Source organism: Papio anubis, chromosome 12 (genome assembly GCF_008728515.1).
Source record: "Papio anubis isolate 15944 chromosome 12, Panubis1.0, whole genome shotgun sequence".
Lineage (NCBI taxonomy): Eukaryota > Metazoa > Chordata > Mammalia > Primates > Cercopithecidae > Papio > Papio anubis.
In genome coordinates, this window is record NC_044987.1 from 74146684 (window position 1) to 74166791 (window position 20108).

General features: G+C 37.5%; 1 protein-coding gene across 3 annotated transcripts in view; it reads left to right on the top strand.

Moving 5' to 3' along the window:
• PDE3B (phosphodiesterase 3B) overlaps positions 1-20108 on the top strand; it is a 215091-nt gene that overhangs the window by 157420 nt on the left and 37563 nt on the right. For 2 of the 3 annotated variants that reach the window (XM_003910185.3, XM_021926005.2), the window contains exons 6-8: positions 7229-7439; positions 8203-8276; positions 19829-19977. In XM_003910185.3, coding sequence (XP_003910234.1) covers positions 7229-7439; positions 8203-8276; positions 19829-19977 — 434 coding nt within the window. The remainder of the gene's footprint in view (positions 1-7228; positions 7440-8202; positions 8277-19828; positions 19978-20108) is intronic. The other variant, XM_009186523.3, reaches the window with a different exon arrangement.

A 20108-nucleotide genomic window follows, 5' to 3' on the forward strand; every position in this document is an offset into this window, starting at 1 on the left:
GAGTAAGGCATTCTTAAATGTGATACCAAATGCATGGTCCATAAGTGAAAAATATTGATACATCAGAATTCATCAAAATTGAAAACATTTGTACTTTAACAGACACCATCAGGAAAGTGAAAAGACACAGGATAAGATAAAATGTTGGCAAATCATATTTGACAACAGGCTTGTATCCAGAATATGTAAATAACTCTTGACAACTCAATAAGAAAAAGAAAAAATGGCCTGATTAAAACATAGATCTCAACCTGGGCAACCTAGCAAGACCCTTTCTCTACAATAATAATAATAATAATAATAATAAATTAGTTGGGCATAGTGGTGTGACTTGTGGTGGCACCAGCTGCTCAGGAGGCTGAGTTAGGCGGATCACTTGATCCCAGGAGGTAGAGGCTGCAGTGAGCTATGCTGATACTGCAGCACTCCAGCCTGGGTGATAGAGCCAGATCCTGTCTCAAAAAAAAGTATAAATAAAAATAAAAGAAGGGAAAGAAAATAGAAGGTCTGAATAAATGTTTCTCCAAAGAACATATACAAGTGGCCCATAACCATATGAAAAGATGCTCAGGATCATTAATATTTTGGAAAATACAAGTCAAAACCACAGGGAGCTACCATTTTACACCCACTAGGATGTCTGTAATTATAAAGACAGACAGTAACATGTTTGGGTAAAAAATAGTCAGAAATTAGAACACTATACAATACATTGCTGATGGGAAAGTAAACGATATAGCCACTTTGGAAGACAATTTGGCAGTTTCTCAAATTTTAAACAAGTTACCATATGACCCAGAAATTCTACTCCTTGATACATATCCAAGAGAAGTGAAATCGTAGGTCCACACAAAAACTTGTACGTAAATGTGTATAGCAGCATTATTCATAATAGCCAAAATTAGAAACAACCTAAATGGCTATCAATAAATGGTTAAACAAAACGTGGCTTAACCATACAGTAGAATATTTTTTGTCACAAAAATAAAATGGAGTAGCACTACGTGGCATACCGTTGAATGAATCTTGAAAACATTATGCTAAGTTAAATAAGGCAGTCACAAAAGACTACAGATTGTACAAATCTACTCATATAAAATGTCTAAAATGGACAGATATATAGATATAGAAAGTGTATTAGTGGTTACTATGATTTTAATGTTTGTGTACCTCCAAAATTCACATGTTGAAACCTAATCCCCAATGAAACAATATTAAGAGCTGGAGCCTTTTGGAGATGACTAGGTCATGAGGTTGGAGCCTTTGTGAATGAGATTAGTGCCCTTATAAATGAGGCCTGCGGGAGCTAGCTATCCTGTCAGCCATGTGAGGATACAGTGAAAAAATTACCATCTGTGAGGCAGAAACTGAGCCCTCACCAGACATCAAGTCTGCTGGCACCTTGGTCTTGGTCTTCCCAGCCTCCAAAACTGTGAACAGCCAATTTCTGTTGTTTACAAATTACCCAGACTAAAGTATTTTTTATAGCAGCTTGAATGAACTAAGACAGTGGTCACCTGTGACTATGGGTAGGAGGGACAGGAATAGGGAATGACTGCTAATGGGTATAGGGTTTATTTTTGAGTTTATGGAAATATTCCAGAATTAGATAGTGGTGATAGTTGCACAACTCTGTGGATTTCTAAAATTCCCTGAATTGTACAATTTAAAATAGTAAATTTTATGGTATGTGAATATCTTTAAAAACTGTTAAAAAACACATAAGCATGTTCTGTCACCACAGTGTAATTAGATTTAAAAACATCTATCAATAGATCTGCAGAAAATCCTCAAATTATAAATAACCTATGAGTTAAGAAAAAACAATGAAAATTAGAAATTATTTTGAGCTGAATAATAATGAAAATAGGCCGGGCGCGGTGGCTCAAGCCTGTAATCCCAGCACTTTGGGAGGCCGAGACGGGCGGATCACGAGGTCAGGAGATCGAGACCATCCTGGCTAACCCGGTGAAACCCCGCCTCTACTAAAAAAAAATACAAAAAACTAGCCGGGCAAGGTGGCGGGTGCCTGTAGTCCCAGCTACTCGGGAGGCTGAGGCAGGAGAATGGCGTAAACCTGGGAGGCAGAGCTTGCAGTGAGCTGAGATCCGGCCACTGCACTCCAGCCTGGGCGACAGAGCAAGACTCCGTCTCAAAAAAAAAAAAAAAAAAAACATAATGAAAATAGGACTTATTAAAATGTGGGAAGAAGCTAAAGCAGTGCTTTGTTGGGAAATTTATAGCAAAAAAAGAGAAAAATTAAAAATCAGTTAAGCTTACATTTTAAGAAGCTGTAGGTTTAACAGCAAAGTAAACCAAAAGAAAGAAGAAAACGTGACACTGATACGAAAAGATGACACTGATACAAAAAATGATAAAAAGTCTGAAGAGTCATATATCTTCTAACGAAATTCAACCTGTAGTTAAAAACCTTCCTACAAATAAAATTGTAGGTCCAAATGACTTTACTGGTAAATTCTTCCCAATATTTAATGTTGTTATGAAAGATTATATCCAGTGCCTTAGTTTTCTATAGCTGCTTGCTGTAAACTGAATATTCATATCCCCTCACTTACACCCCAATTCATATGTTGAAACCTAATCTTCAATGTGATGGTATTTGGAGCTGGAGCCTTTGGAAGGTGATTAGGTCATGTGAGTGAACTCTTTGTGAATGGGATGAGTGCCTTATAAAAGAGACCTCAAAGAGGTCTCTAATCCCTTCCACCATGTGAGGACATGGCCATCAGTGAAACAGGAAGTGGGCCATGATCAGACACCACATCTGCCAGTGCCGTGATCTTGCACTTTCCAGCCTCCAGAACTGTGAGAAATAAATTTCTCTTATTTATAAAATACCTAGTCTATGGTGTTCTGTTATAGCAATCCAAATGGACAAAGACATTACTGTATCAAATTACCATATGCTTAGTGACTTAAGTAACACAAATTTATTCTTGTAATTCTGGAGGTCGATGTTTGAAATTGATCTCATTGGGCCCAAAGCAAAGTGTCAGCAGGGCTGTGTTTCTTCTGGAGGCTTCAGGGGATAATCCATTTTCTTTGCATTTTCCAGTTTCCAGAGGCCTTCCTAGAGCTAGCCTGCCTGCATTCCTGGCCCATGACCCCATTACTCCATCTTCATTGCCGGCAATGTCAGTCTGAATCCTGATGCTGCCATCTCTCTGGCTTTTTTATGTCTGACTCTCTCTTTTACTTAGGCATAGGACTCAGCCGTGTGACTCTTATAATGACAAGAACCCTTGTCATTACATTGAGCACAACTAGATAATCCAGGATAATCTCCCCATCTCAAGGTTAACTGATCAGCAACCTTAAGTCCATTTGCAATTTAAATATCCCTTTGCCATGCAATCTAACATATAGGTTGTGTGGTTTAGGATATGGACGTCTTTGGGGGTGATTATTCTGCTTACCACAGCCAATCTTACACATCTCTTTCACTGAAAAGGGAAAGAGGAAACACCAAATTTTTATAAGGCCAGCGTAACCCTAATATCGAAATCTGACAAGGATATTACAAGAAAATTAGAAGCCTACATCTCTTGTGAATATAGATACAAAAATCCTAAACAAAAAGTTACACATATAATTGAGTAATATATTAAAATGTTAATACCATAATGTCCATGTTAGGAAGTATTATTACAGGAATATAAAGTCTGTTTAACCTTTGAAAATTCACTGCATTAATAGAATAAAAGAGAATAATCATATGGTCATCTTAATTGGTACAGAGAAAGCTTTTCATATATGTTCATTTGATAAATTTGATAATTACAATAAAAAATTTTAAGCAAATTGGGGATAGAGGGAACATTTTTAATCTGATAAAGTATCTATCAAAAATGTTTTTCAAACATAATACATAATGAAATACTGAGCATTTTTCTCCTGACTTTGGAAACAAGATAAAGATGTTCACTGTAAACACTTGTCTCCAACATTATCCTGTAATTTCTAGACAATGCATGAAGACAAGATAAAGAAACAGAATAAATACTGGAAAGGAAGATATAAACCCTTTTCTTTATTTGCAGATTGCTGTTTTGTATATATAGAAAATCTAGAAGGCTCTAAAAATACAGAATTAAGTAAATTTTGCAATATTTTAATTGTACAGAAAAATTAATTGTATTACTCTATACTATCAGAAAGTGGTTGAAAATGAAATTTAGAACACCATTTACCTCAGCATCAAAAGCCATCAATTACCTAGAGATAAATTTAATAAAAAAATATGCAGTGCTGCTACACTCCATGATTTTAGGGAAAAATTTCCGTAACAAGACATAAAAATACTTACCATATGGGATTAGATGAATAAATCTGACTACGTGAATATTAATAACCTCTTTATTAAAAAGTCATATAAAGGCCGGGTGTGGTGGCTCACACGTGTAATCCCAGCACTTTGGAAGGCCGAGGCTGGTGGATCATTTGAGGTCAGGAGTTCGAGACCAGCCTGGTCAACATGGTGAGACCCCTATCTCTACTAAAAATGCAAAAAAATTAGCCGGGCATGGTGGCGGGCGCCTGTAGTCCCAGCTACTCAGTAGGTTGAGGCAGGAGAATGGCATGAACCCGGGAGGCAGAGCTTGCAGTGAGCCGAGATCTCGCCACTGCACTCTAGCCTGGGCAACTGAGCGAGACTCTGTCTCAAAAAAAAAAAAATTAGCCAGCCAGGTGTAGTGGCGGGCACCTGTAATCCCAGCTATTTGGTAGGGTGAGGCAAGAGAACTGCTTGAACCCAGGAGACAGAGGCTGCAGTGAGCTGAGAGTGTACCACAGCACTCTGGCCTGGGCGATAGAGTGAGACTCCATCAAAAAAAAAAAAAAAGTCATAAAAAGATTTGAAAATAGTAATAACATCTGAGAAGGAACTAGAATTCAGCTGTATAAAGAACTTTGTCAGTGGAAGAATTATGGACAACTATTCATTTTCTGTTGCTGCATATCAGATTACAACAAATGTAGCAGTTTTTGTGCAAGAGTCCACACACAACTGAGTCCTCTGCTTAAGGCGTCATAAGTCTCGAAACTAGATGTTGGCTCTTCCTTGTTCGCATCTGAAGAATCAGCTGAGAATGAATCGAATGCCAGGCTCATTCAGGTTGTCCTCAGAATTCATTTCCGTTGGTTGTGGATTCTTGATGGCTCTGGGTTCTTAATAGCTGTTGGCTGGAGGCCACCCACAGTTTGTAGAGGCTGCCCATAGTTTTTTGTCACATGGTCTTCCTCACTATGGCTGCTCACTTCATGGAGTTAGCAAGGAGAATCTCTAGAGTGAGTCTCTAGCAAGATGGAATCCATAATGAAACATAATCATAGGGGTGACATCCTGTCATCTTTCTTTTGATAAGAAGCTAGTCACAGATGTTTTCTACACAAAGACATGAACACCAGGGAGCAAGGGTTAATGGGACTACCTTAGAGTGTGTCCATCACCACAAGCCAATGGAAAAATTAGCAAAAGACTTGAACGAGCATTTCAGCAGAAAACTATACAAATGGCATATAAACATGAAATGTGCTTAACCTTATTAGTAATGAGGAAATTAAAAAGTGAAGGTACAGTGCTCTTTTATTTACCATCAGATTGGCAAAAAATAAAGAACATTATATTTATACACACACACACATGCAGAGAAAGAGAGAGAGAAAGTTTGTTTTAAGGGATTAGCTCACACAACTGTGAGGGCTTGCAAGGCAGGCAAGTAGGAAATTTTCAGGACAGTCTGGCAGGCTGGAAATTCCAGCAGGGGTTAATGTTGCAGTCTTGAACCTGAGACAAAATTTTTTCCTCTTTGTGAGACCTCAATCTTTTCTTGTAAGGCTCTAAGCTAATTGGATGAGGTCAACCCATGTTATAGAAGTTAATCTGCTTTACTCAAAATTTATCGATTTAAATGTTAATCACATCTGAAAAATATCTTCATGACAACATCTATACTAGTGTTTAAATAAACAACTGAGCACCATAACCAAGTTGACACCATCGCACACATCTATAAGTTTACTAGTATGCCTGAAAATATTGTAGCTCCTTAATGACTGTTACTTGTTTTCCTTTCTGAATGAGACTTTACTTGGGTCTTTATTTTCAAATAAGGTTATAAATCTGCCTGCCTCTTTCCAGATATATCCATACTGCTTTAGTTTGAGGCACTCAGCAAAGGTTTCTGGAATAAATAGACAGAATTATAGACTCATCTTATGTGTTGCTGAAGCACTCTGTTTTATTCCCTTATTAAGCACTTAGCACTTGTTTGTATTCTTCACTATGTGCTAGCTTCATTGAGTTTCAGGGATGGCATCTTTTTCTCCATTGTGAAACCCAGTGTATTTTCCAGCATATAGTAAGCTCTAAATATTTGTTGAATGAATGAATCAGCTGGAAATATTTTCATGTAATTTTTAAAACGATCTGACATTGCGTTAGCATATGATGTTATTCTCAACTTGCTTAATGCTATTAAGAATTTTAGTTCTTTGGCCAGATGCAGTGGCTTAAGCCTGTAATCCCAGCATTTTGGGAGTCTGAGGCAGGGGGATCACTTGAGCCCAGGAGTTTGAGACCAGCCTGAGCAACATCGTGAAACCCTGTCTCTACAAAAAAATACAAAAATTAGCTGGGTACAGTGGCTTGTGCCTGTAGTCTCCAAGACCAGAGGATCAATTGAACCCAGGAGGTTGAGTCTGCAGTGAGCCATGATTGTGCCACTGCACTCCAGCCTGGGCAATGGAATGAGACCCCATCTCACACACAAAAAAGAGAATTTAAATAAAATTTAATTTTATTGAATTGAAAATAATTCAATAAAATTTGATAGAGATGCTTTGCTCATGTGGATTATCAGTCTGATAGGGACACATAGGTGAAAGTTAAAGACCAATAGGAATTAGGAAAATTTCTGCCATACAGTACGTATGTTTTAGTCATACCGTTCACATTTACCTATTATAAATGTAGATATTTACCCAACAAGGGGTGTTTACCCAACAGCCATTGATCATGACAAATATGGCAAATATTGCTTAAGTTTCTAGAATATCTTGAGGCCCCATGTAGGAATTTATCATTTAATTGTAAATAATTTGCTTTTTTAAATAAGGAAAAAATCCATAAAGACACAAATATATTTAATAAACATATACACATAAATACATTCTTATTTATCTGTCTCCTTTCTTTTAATTTTTTAAGGTGTTTTGTCCAGTCTGAGTCCTGTGAATTCTCCCAACCATGGACCAGTGGCTGCTGGCTCTCTAACTAATCGATCACCCATAGAATTTCCTGATACTGCTGATTTTCTTAATAAGCCAAGCATTATTTTACAGAGATCTCTGGGCAATGCACCTAATACACCAGATTTTTATCAGCATCTTAGAAATTCTGATAGCAATCTGTGTAACAAGTAAGTTTCCCAACTGTTTATTATTTCTTTTTCAAAATGTTGATTACAGTTAAGTCCTCAACATTTTGGATAGGTTCTTGGAAACTCCAGCTTTAAGCATTTATAAATGACCATATTTTTTTCGGTGTTATAATGAAATGCCATTATTTGAAGATGTGCTATAAGTTGTTTCACTTAAAATGTCAGTTCTTAAAATGTCAGTTTTCAAAAACTTATCGATGATATTGAGGACTTTACTGTATTTTAATAAAGTATTACCGGTTTTCTAGTTCTTTGTTATAACTAGATGATGGATTCAGCCTATATTCTTTTCCTTATTTATCTAGTAGTTTTTATTCTAAATAAATATCTTCTTATTTTAGTGGTTATTAATTTTTTAAATTAAATGGTCTCCATCTGAGGTAAAATGTACTGGTATTCTACCCATCCTAAGATCTTAATAAATATTAAATTATTTTAGTATACACTGCTTTAGTACCTATTGATAGTACCCAGTTCATATGGTGTTTGATCTTATTTCTGCTTTACTAATAGTAGAGGTTTACCTCAGATCCAGTGTTGACTTTTCAAAAATATTTTGTTTCCTTCAAGGACACACAGATACTTTCTAGGTTAAAGCCTTTTAACTTTATAGAGAGATTGGAATATTAGGATGTGTTGCAGTTGGGATCTTGGTTAAAAATTAAACAGATTTTCTAATTGTGTTCAGGTAAAAAACTTTTACCTCATTTACCATATATATTTATCTATTTTATTCTATAAGCTGTGGACATCAAATACTGAAATATGTTTCAACATCTGAATCAGACAGTACAGATTGCTGCAGTGGAAAATCAGGTGAGATAACAAAAGTCATATGTATTTGAGTTTAAGATAAATTTCTTACAGTGGTTTTTAGAATGGGAAAATGAATGAGTTTAACTTCAGTTTATCCATCTTTAAAATGAAGATTATTCTTTTTTACCCACTTCACACAGGATTTATTTAGAACAAATTATAAATAATAGATGATGAAAGTAATTCAAAGAATAAAAATGTCCTGTACAAATGAATGTAGTCTTCTTATGTTATATCTGTTGTTTATAAATAGTGAAATTATTTGTATTAACATTGAAATTTGTACTGCACAATCTAAACCCAAAAGGTATAAATTTTTTATGGCATAAAGAGGAGTTGTTTTAAAGTGTGGTTAATTATATCATTCTGAAATATTTTATATCCTCAAACAAGAAATGTTGTTGTTGATGAAATTATAGTTGTTTTATAACCTTAAAAATTGATGACTCAAACTACCAGTAGTAGTCAACTAAGTAATTCAGACCAACATTTCCCCTGAGGGCAACTAGAAAATGTGGACGAATTATTTTTTTTTTTTAAATCTACTTGAAGCCATTGAAGAACTAAAAAGATCCTGTGAATCACCCATACAAGATCTGTTGGAAGATAGAACTCCAAGAAAGTGAGCCTGGAGTTTGGGGCTATCAAAAGAGTATATTCCAGTTCCACAGAGACCAGTGACTAATAGGATGAGCAATTTTATTAGTAGCTTCATGGGACTAGGAAGACAGAGACTAGAGTTGAAGGCTTGCCATGGTATGGATAACTTGATAAACTCTAAAGTGTTGTACCCTAAGAAAAAAGTTAAACCAAAAATAGATAAGCGTTTTTAGGGATTGTAGGCTCTTCTCAATCTGTTTACATACCATAAAATTTACCTTTTTAAAGTGTGCAATTTAATAGCTTTTTGTTTTTTGCATTTTAAAGGATTGTTAAAAAATAAAATAAAATAAAAAGACTAATTCTTCACAAACTCTTCCAAAAAATAGAAGAGGAGGGAACACTTCAGAACTCATTCTTTTTTTTTTTTTTTGGTATATCATTACAATGGAATTCAGTTCAGCAATTAAAGGAATAAACTTCTGATACATGCTGCAACATAGATGAACTTCAAAACATTATTCTAAGTGAAAGAAGCCAGGCTCAAAAGATCATACATTGTATGATTACATTTATATGAAATTCTTAAAAGACAAATTTATAGAGACAATAATCAGAACAGTTGTGGCGTAAAGTGAGAATAGGGATTAACTGTAAATAGGCATGAAGGAACATTTTGGGGGGCGTGTTGAGGATGTTCTAAAATTGGATTGTAATGATTGCTGATAACTGCAAATATACTAAAATTGTTGAATTGTACACTTATGGGCTGAATGTTTGTGTTCCTCCAAAAATTTATGTGTTGAAATCCTATACCCCAATATGCTGGTATTGGGAGGTGAGGCCTTTGGGAGGTAATTAGGTCATGAAGGTGGATCCCTCATGAATGGGATTAGTTCCCTTGTAAAAGGGATCCCTTGTAAATGAACCCCAGAAAACTCTCTAGCCTTCTTTCCCACCGTGAGGATACAATGTGAAACCAGTAGTCTGCAACCTGGAAGAGGGCCCTCACTGGAACTTGGCCAGGCTGGCACCCTGATCTCAGATGTCCAGCTTCCCTGTGAGAAATAAATTCCTATTTTTTTATAAGCCACTCAGTCTATAATATCCAATTATAGCAGCCTGAACTAAGGCATTTTACAATAGGTAGATTTTAATGGTATGTAATTTATACTCAATAAAGTTTTTAAAAAGAACAATAATTTATTAAGTGTCATATTTCTTTGGGTGGACTAGCCTCAACTGGGAGATTGTCACCTGAGGACTTTCATGAGATTGCAGTCAGATATTGGTTGGGGAAGCAGTTATCTGAAGGATTGATTGGGCAGAATTTCCAAGATGGATTACTCATGTGCCTGTTGGCTATTGACCAGTCCATCTAAATATGACCCTTCCATGGGCTTCTCCCAGTTTGTTGGTGGCATTCCAAGAGAGTAGGAAGTGGAAACTGCCAGTCCAGTTAATGACTCAACTCAGAACAGAGTGTCACTTCTGCCATATTCTGTTACTCAGAGCAGTCATGAGGCCTGTTGAGATTCCAGAGGGTTGGTAAACAAATGCTCTGTCTTGATAGAGGAATGATAAGAATACATTTCAGAAAAGTGTTTGGGACAAGAGATAGTGTTGCAGACATCTTTAGAAAAGAAATGCTACATTTATCTCACCTGTTTTTATTGTTATTTGTAAGATAATAGTTATTAGGAATTCATATCATTAAAAAGGAAATTATGTAATATACCTCGAGTGCCAGCAATTTTTAGATTAACTGCTATTTTAGAATATCATTGTAGTTACTGCCTTAACTTACCATAAATACTTGAATAGTCTAAATTTAATTTCTTAAATTAAATGTTTTTCATTTGGAAAAAATAATATTTTCTAAACAGTAAAACTTCCAGATCATCATCTAATCAATTAATGATTGGTATATTCATTGTATTAGGTTGAGATTACACTAACATTTATTAGTCACCTATTATGTATAATATCTTGTAAGGTAGGTATTATCCAAATTTTACAGGGGAGAAAGCTTGCCACTATTAAGTACAAAAATCAGGGTTTGAAACTAGTTTTCTGAAACTCAACTCCAATGAGTACTCTTAAGAATTCTTTTTTTTGTTTTTTTTTTGAGACAGGGTCTTACTCTGTCACCCAGGCTAGAGAGTATGGTGGCACAATCATGGTTCACTGCAGCTTCCAACTCCTGAGCTCAAGCAGTCCTCCCTCCTCAGTCTTCTGAGTAGTTGGGACTACAGGCATAGGCCACCATGCCCGGCTAATTAAAAAAAATTTTTTTTGTAGAGATGAGAACTTGCTGTGTTGCCCAGACTAGTCCCAAACTTTTGGCTTCAAGTGATTGTCCTGCCTTGGCTTCCCAAAGCACTAGGATTATAGGTAGGAGCTGTTGTGCCTGGCCGAGATCTCTTTTTACAAACAAACAAACAAACAAAACTCTACATATTGAGTTTATAGCTTGTAATTATCATATAATCAGTACCCAGATCCAGAAACAAAATAAGAGGTTGGCCAAAATGGCTAACTAGAAGCAGCTAGTGTGCACTGCTCTCATGGAGAGAAATAGAAGGGGTGAGTACGTACAGCACCTTCAACTGAAACATCCATGTACACACATTGGGATTCATCAAGAAAACAACCCACAGAGAATGTAGAAAAGCAAGGCAGGATGACTGCCCACCTGGGAGTGACATGGAGCCAGGGCAGCCTCCCTCGCCTAGGGAAGAATGACTGAGTGAGCAACCCTGGGGACCCATGCTTCTCCCGTAGATCTCTGCAACCCTTGGGTCAGGAAACCCCCGCTCATAAACCCACTGCACCAGGGTCTTCAGTCGGATATGCAGAGCTCTGTGGCATCTTGGCAGAGTAGCTGCTCAGGCACATGCGGAACCCCAGGAGCTATAGATACTTGGGCTTCTAGGCAAAAGCAACTGCAACTCGGCAAAGCAGGAGGTTAGACCCCCATATGGACCCCTAAGAAGCAGCTGAATTCAGGGGGCTGAGCAGCAATGGCCTGCAGGTCCCATGTCCACAGCACCTTACAGGATAAGACCATTGACTTGGAACTCCAGCCAGCCACTGGTAGCAGTGTTGATGGAACTCCCAGAGCGAGGGGTAGGCTACCATCTTTGCTGTTTTGTAGCCTTAGCCATTGTTGCCTTCAGTGTAACCACCCTACAAAAAAGCAGCCAGCTTGCTTTTTTATGTGGGTCCCTGACGCCTCTTCTTCTCACTGGGCAGGACCTCCCAACCAAGGTAACCAGCCACTCTTGCCACTGTTATTCAGCTGGCAGTGGTTCTGAGCTTCCGGGGGATGGTGCTGCCAGGGGAAGGGACAGGCTGTTTCACAGCCTTTGCCATTGTTGCCTTCTGGCTCTAGGAAGTCCAAGGTGACTAGGGTCTGGAGCTGTCTTTCCCCACAGCTCTATGGGAAAGCAGCTAGACTGCTTTTTCACATGGGTCCCAGATCTCGTTCCTTTTCACTGGGCAGAATCTTGTGACCAAGGTCTACAACCACCCCTGCCAGTGTTTTCTGGCCAGCAATAGTATCAAACTTTGCTGGGACGGAGTTCCCAGAGGGAGGGGCAAGCTGCCATCTTTGCTGTTTTTCAGCCTTAACCATTGTTGCCTTTGGGATTTGGAGAGTCCAAAGTGACTGGGGGCTGCAGCAGACCCCCAACACAGCCCAACTGCTCTACAAAAAAGTGGCCAGACTGCTTTTTCACACAGGTCCTCAATCCTGTTCCTCCTCACTGGGTGGGACCTCCCAACTGGGGTGTCCAGCCATCTCTGCCAGTGTTTTCTGGCCAGCAGCAGTTTCAAACCTCCCTGGGATGGAGCTCCCAGAGGGAGAGGGGGACTGCCATCTTTGCTGTTTTACATCCTTCACTGTTGATACCTTCAGGTGCTAGATAAACCAAGGTGACTAGGGACTGGAGTGTACCCCCAGCATACTGCAGCAGCCCTACAGAAAAGTGACTAGACTGTTTGTTACATGGGTTTCCAATCTCATATCTTCACTAGGCAGGTCCTCCTGGCCTGGTTCTTCAGCTACCGTCACCTCCAGGCTATCAAGCCAGTAGCAGCTCTGTAACTCCCTGAGACAGAGCTCCCAGTGGGATGGGCAGGTTGCCATCTTTGCTGTCTCACAGCCCTAGGCTTTGCTGTCTTCAGGCTTTAGAGAGTCTGTGGGGACCAGAGGCTAGCCGGTCCAGAGCCCAGCACAGAGTACCTACCTCACAGAAAAGTGGCTGGACTGTTCTCCATACAGGTCCCGGTCCTCACTTCTCCTCTCAACATGGGACTCTAGCACAAACATGCTGTCCCTGTCTGACCACATCAATCAGAGGCAGCCCAGCTGTTAAAGGAACAGCCACATGCAGAGATAAGAAAGAACCAATGCAAGAACTCCATCAACCTAAATGGTCAGTGTTTTATGACCTTCAGACAACCACACTAGTTCTTAACCAGGCTGAGCTGGCTGAAATGACAGAAATAGAATTCTGAATATGGATAGGAACAAAGATAATCAAGATCAGGAGAATGGCAAAACCCAATTCAAGAAAACTAAGAATCACAATAAAATGATATAGGAGCTGACAGATGAAATAGCCAGTATGAAAAGGAACCTAACTGATCTGATAGAGCTGAAAACACACTACAGGAATTTTATGATGCAATTGCAAGTATAGCAGAAGAGACCAAGCTGAAGAAAGAATCTTGGAACTTGAAGACTGGCTCTCTGAAATAAGAAAATAAGACAAAAGTTATTTTAAAAAGAATGAAAAGGAATGAGCAAAACCTCTAGAAATACGGGATTATGTAAAGAGGCCAAATCTACACATCATTGACATCCCTGACAGGAGAAAGCAAACAACTTGGAAAACACATTTCAGGATATTATCTATGAAAACTTCCCCAACCTTGCTAAAGAAGCCAACACCCAAACTCAGGAAATACAGAGAACTCCTGCAAGATTCTACTCAAGAAGATCATCCCCAAGATGCATAATCATCAGATTATCCAAGTTTGAAATCAAGGAAAGAATGTTAAAGGCAGCTAGAGAGAAAGGGCAGGTCACCTACGAAGGGAACCCAGTCAGGCTAACAGTGGACATCTCAGCAGAAACCTCTACAAGCCAGAAGAGCTTGGGTTCCTATATTCAACATTCTTTAAAAAAAAAACTTCAAGAATTTCATATACAGCCAAACTAAGCTTCCTCAATGAAGGAGAAATAAGATCCTTTTCAGATAAGCAAATGCTGAGGAAGTTTGTTACTACTGTTTGTTACTACCAGACCCACTTACAAGAGATCTTGAAAAGAGCACTAAATATGAAAGGAATAACCATTACCAGGTAATACAAAAAAACACAGTTAAGTACACAGACCCAATGATGTGAAGCTACCACACAAGCTGGCTTAATAACCAGGTAACAGCACAATGACAGGAAGAGATCCACACATATCAATACTAACCTTGAGTGTAAATGGGCTAAATGCCCCATTTAAAAGGCATAGAGTGGCAAACTGGATTAAAAAAAAAAAAGCAAGACCCAATGATATGCTGTCTTCAAGAGACAGTTTCACATTTCACAGGCTGTGACACCTGTAAGCTCAAATTAAAGGGATGGAGGAAAATCTACCAAGCAATTGGAAATCAGGAAAAAAGCAGAGGTTGCAATCCTAATTTCAGACAAAACAGGCTTTAAACCAACAAAGATCAAAAAAGGCAAAGAAAGGCATTACATAATGGTAAAGGGTTCAATTCATCAGACCTAACTATTCTAAATATATATTCACCGAACACAGGAGTACCTTACAAAGCAAGTTCTTTGAGATCTACAAAGAGTCTTAGACTCCCACACAATAATAGTGGGAGACTTCAACACTCCACTGGGCAGTATTAGATCACTGAGGCAGAAAATTAACAAAGATATTCAGTACACAATAATAGTGGGAGACTTCAACACTCCACTGGGCAGTATTAGATCACTGAGGCAGAAAATTAACAAAGATATTCAGTACCTGAACTCAATATGGGACCAAATGGATCTGATAGACCTCTACAGAACTCTCCACCCAAAAACAACAGAATGTACATTTTTCTCATTACCACATGATACATGTTCTAAAATCAATCAGACAATCCTCAGCAAATGTAAAAGAACTGAAGTCATGCCAAACATACTCCTGGACCACAGTGCAATAAAGATAGAAATCAAGACTAAAAAAAATCAATCAAAACCATGCAATTACATGGAAATTAGACAACCTGCTCCTGAATGACTTTTGGGCAAATAATGAAATTAAGGCAGAAATCAAGAAGGTTTTTAATACAAATGAGAACAAAGATACAACCTACAAAATCTCTGGAACACAGCTAAGGCAGAGTTAAGAAGGAAATTTATAGCACTAAACACCCATATCAAAAAGTTAGAGAGATCCCAAATTAACAACCTGATATCACCACTAAAATAACTAGAGAAGAGAGAGCAAACCAACCCCAAGGCTGACAGAAAACAAGAAATAGCCAAAATCAGAGCTGAACTAAAAGTGATTGAGACACAAAAACACCATCCAAAAGATGAATGAAACCAGGAGTTGATTTTTTGAAAAAAATTAGTAAGATAAATAGACTGCTAACTAGACAAATACAGAAGAAAAGAGAGAAGATCCAAATAAACACAATTAGAAATGACAAGGGGGGTGGTGCCACTGACCCCACAGAAATACAACCATCAGAGACTACTATGAACACCTCTTTACACACAGACTAGAAAACCTAGAAGAGATGGATAAATTCCTGTATGCATAACCCCTCCCAAGACTGAACCAGGAAGACATGGATTCCCTGAATAGACCAATACGGAATCTGTAATAAATAGCCCACCAACCCCCCCGCAAAAAAAAAAAAAAAAAAAAGGCCAGGACCAGATGGATTCACAGCCAAATCCTACCAGATGTACAGAGAAGAGCTGGTATTATTTATACTGAAAGTAGTGGTACAAAAAACTGAAGAGGAAGGACTGAAAGTATTACAAAAAAATGAGGAGGAAGGACTCCTCCCCAACCCATTCTATGAGGCCAGCATCATTCTGATACCAAAATGTAGCAGAGACACAAGAAAAAAACAAAACCTCAGGCCAATATCCTTGATGAAAATTGATGCAAAAATCCTCAACAAAATACTTGCAAACCAAATCCAGCAGCACATCTAAAAGCTAATTCACTATGATCATCCCTGGGATGCAAGGTCAGTTCAACATATGCAAATCAGTCAATGTGATTCATCACATAAACAGAACTAAAGACAAAAACCACATGATTATCTCAATAGATGCAGAAAAAGGCTTTTGATAAAATTCAACATCCCTTCATGTTAAAAACTCAATAAACTAGGTATTACAGGAATATACCTCAAAATAATAAGAACCATCTAGGAGAAACCCACAGCCCAGCATCATACTGAAAGGGCAAAAACTGGAAGCATTCCCCTTGAAAATGGGCACAAGACAAGGATGCCCTCTCTCACCACTCCTATTCACATAGTCTTGGAAGTCTTGACCACAGAAATCAGGCAAGAGAAAGAAATAAAGGGCACCCAAATAGGAAGAGAGGAGGTCAAACTATCCCTGTTTGCAGACATGATTCTATATCTAGAAAACCCCATAGTCTTGGCCCAAAGGCTGCTTAAGCTAATAAGTAACTTCAGCAGAGTTTCAGCATACAAAATCAATGAACAGGAATAACTAGCATTCCTATACACTAACACAGCCAAACCAAGAGCCAAACCAGGAACACAATCCCATTTACAATTGCCACAAAAAACATAATAAAATACCTAGGAATACAGCTAATCAGGGAGATTAAAGACCTCTACAATGAGAATTACAAAACACTGCCCAAATAAAGCAGAGATGACACAAACAAATGACACAAAACATTCCGTGCTCATGGATAGGAAGAATCAATATCATTAAAATGGTCATACTGCTCAAAGCAATTTATAGATTCAGTGTTATTCCTAACAAACTACCCGTGAAATTCATCACAAAACAGAAAAAGCTATTTTAAAATTCATATGGAACCAAAAAAGAGCCTGAGTAGCCAAGGCAATGCTAAGCAAAAAGAACAAAGCTGGAGGCATCATATTACCTGATTTCAAAGTATACTACAGAACTACAGTAACAAAATAACATGGTACTGGTACAGAAACAGACACATAGACCAATGGGACAGAATAGAGAGCCCAGAAATAAGGGCGCATGCCTACAACCATTTGATCTTTAACAAAGCTGACAAAAACAAGCAATGGGGAAAGGACTGCCTATTCAATAAATGGTGATGGGATAACTGGCTAGCCATATGTAGAAGATTAAAACTGGATCCCTTCCTTACATCATATACAAAAATCAACTAAAGATCGTTTAAAGACTTAAATGTAAAACCCAAAACTATAAAAACTCTGAAAGACAACTGAGGCAATACCATTCTGGATATAGATACTGGCAAAGATTTCATAACAAAGATGCCAAAAGCAATCATAACAAAAACAAAACTTGACAAATGCGAATATAATTATACTAAAGAGCAAAGTACTTTGTACAGCAAAGTAAACTATCAACAGAATAAACAGACAACCTACAGAAAGGGAGAAAATTTTTGTAAACTATGCATCTGATAAAGGCCTAATATCCAGCACCTACAAGAAACTTAAATTTACAAGAAAAAACAAACATAAAATGTGGGCAAAGAACATGAACAGACAATTTGCGAAAGAAGACATACATATGGCCAACAGTCATATGAAAAACAGCTCAACATCATTGATCGTTAGCGAAATGCAAGTCAAAACCACAATGAAACACCATCTAACACCAGTCAGAATGGCTGCTATTAAAAAGGCAAAAAATAACAGATGCTGGCGATGTTGGGGAGAAAAAAACACTTGTACACTGTTGGTGGGAGTGTAAATTAGTTCAGTCATTGTGGTACGCAGTGTGGTGATTCCTCAAAGACCTAAAAACAGAAATACCATCCGACCCAGCGATCCCATTACTGGGTATATATCCAAAGGAATATAAGTCATTCTGTTATAAAGACACATGCATGTGTATGTATATTGCAGCACTATTCACAATAGAAAAGACATGGAATCAACCTAAATATCCACCAGTGATAGAGTGGATAAAGAAAATATAGTACATATACACCATGGAATACTATGCAGCCATAAAAAGAAAGAGATTGTGTCCTTTGCAGGGACATGAATGGAACTGGAGGCCATTATCCTTAGCCACAGGAACAGAAAACCAAATATTGTTATGTTCTCACTTATAAGTGAGAGCTAAATGATGAGAACACATGGACACGTAGAGGGGAGCAACACACACTGGGGCCTCTCAGAGGAGGGAGAGGATCAGGAAGACAACTAATGGGTACTAGGCTTAATACCTGAGTAATGAAACAACCTGTACAACAAACCCCCTTGTTACATGCTTACCTATGTAACAAACCTGCACTTATACCACTAAACTTAAAAAATAAATAAATAAAATGAAAAAAATCACAACTAGTGAAGTAGTGAGGCTAGGGCTCGTTTCTATAGTAGTATTCAGACTTGAATCCAGATTCTATTTTACTGTATAGTTTGGGCTCTATCTTATATGTCCATAGTAGAACAACTAATAAATGATTATGGTAGTTTTTCTAAAAGAAAAGGCAAAGAAGAAGATGTAGTATATATACATCATAGAATACTATGCAGCTATAAAAAGACTGAGGTAATGTTTTTTGCAGAGGCATGGATGGAGCTGGAGTCAAACTAACATAGGAACAGAAAACGAAGTACTGTCACTTACAAGTGGGAGCTGAATGACTAGAACACATGCACATAAAGAGGAGAACAACAGATACTGGGTCCTACCTGATGGTGGAGGGTGGGAGGAGGAAGAGAATCAGAAAAAAATAGTAATTGGGTACTAGACCTAGTACCTGGGTGATGAAATAATCTGTACAACAAACTCCATGACACAAATTTACCTATATAACAAACCTGCACATGTACCCCTGAACCTAAGATAAAAGTTGTTTTTTTAAAAAGAAACAAAATATTACCTACACCTCAAAATTACCCATCATGACCCCTTCCAATCATATGCCCCAAAGGTAATGATCTTTTTGTCTTTCATACGCTTTTGAACTTTTCTTAAAGAGAATCACAGAGTATGTACTTTTGTGCCTGGCTTCCTTCACTGAACATTATATTTTTAAGTACCATTCATATTGTAGTTCATTCTCTTTGCTCTGTAGTGATCAATTGTGTAACTATACCACAAGTTATTTATTCTACTGTCGATAGGTTCTGAGTAATTTCCCTGTTTAAGGTATTACAAATAGAATGAATATGAATGTTTTTTAACATGTGAATGAATACTATTTAGCTATGAATACTGCTGTCCTTTTCCATGTGATTTGAGAAAAAAATTATTACATTGGTAGAGATACAACTCACAATTTATAATATTGTGGTTTAAGGTTTACATGTGATTTAATCTTACTGATTTGTAATTATGATTTTAGAATTTTTATATCTAAAACTCAGAGATGTTGGAAATTGTTTACATCAAATTGGTAAGAAAATTTCTATTGATAGGAACTTTTTCTTTTTCTCACTTTTATAAAGAATATCCACTTAGGATCCATGAGTAGATATGAAAGGGGAGTCCAATACAGGAAATGTCTTTGCTGCCTGAGCATAAGCTATCTAGGCAAAATAGCACAGCAAGATACAACTTAATGGTGTCATGAAATAATTTAGATTGAACTCCATTATGATTTACTTTATCTAAATATTTTTAACAATTATTTTTCATGTAAAACTGTACATATAGGGCACATTTTACTCCCATCTATTACTATATATATTTTTTGAAAGGTGAAGAAGAAAACATTTTCTCAAAAGAATCATTCAAACTTATGGAAACTCAACAAGAAGAGGAAACAGAGAAGAAAGACAGCAGAAAATTATTTCAGGAAGGTGATAATTGGCTAACAGAAGAGGCACAGAATGAACAGCAAACAAATGTAAAAGATAAACTTTCAATATGATTATGTTAAGGTGAAATATAATACTGTTAGTACTGGTTTTATTACTTTTGCCCAGAACAAGATTTTTAATGTAATAGTATTTTTAAATTGTTTTACTGATAAGTGAC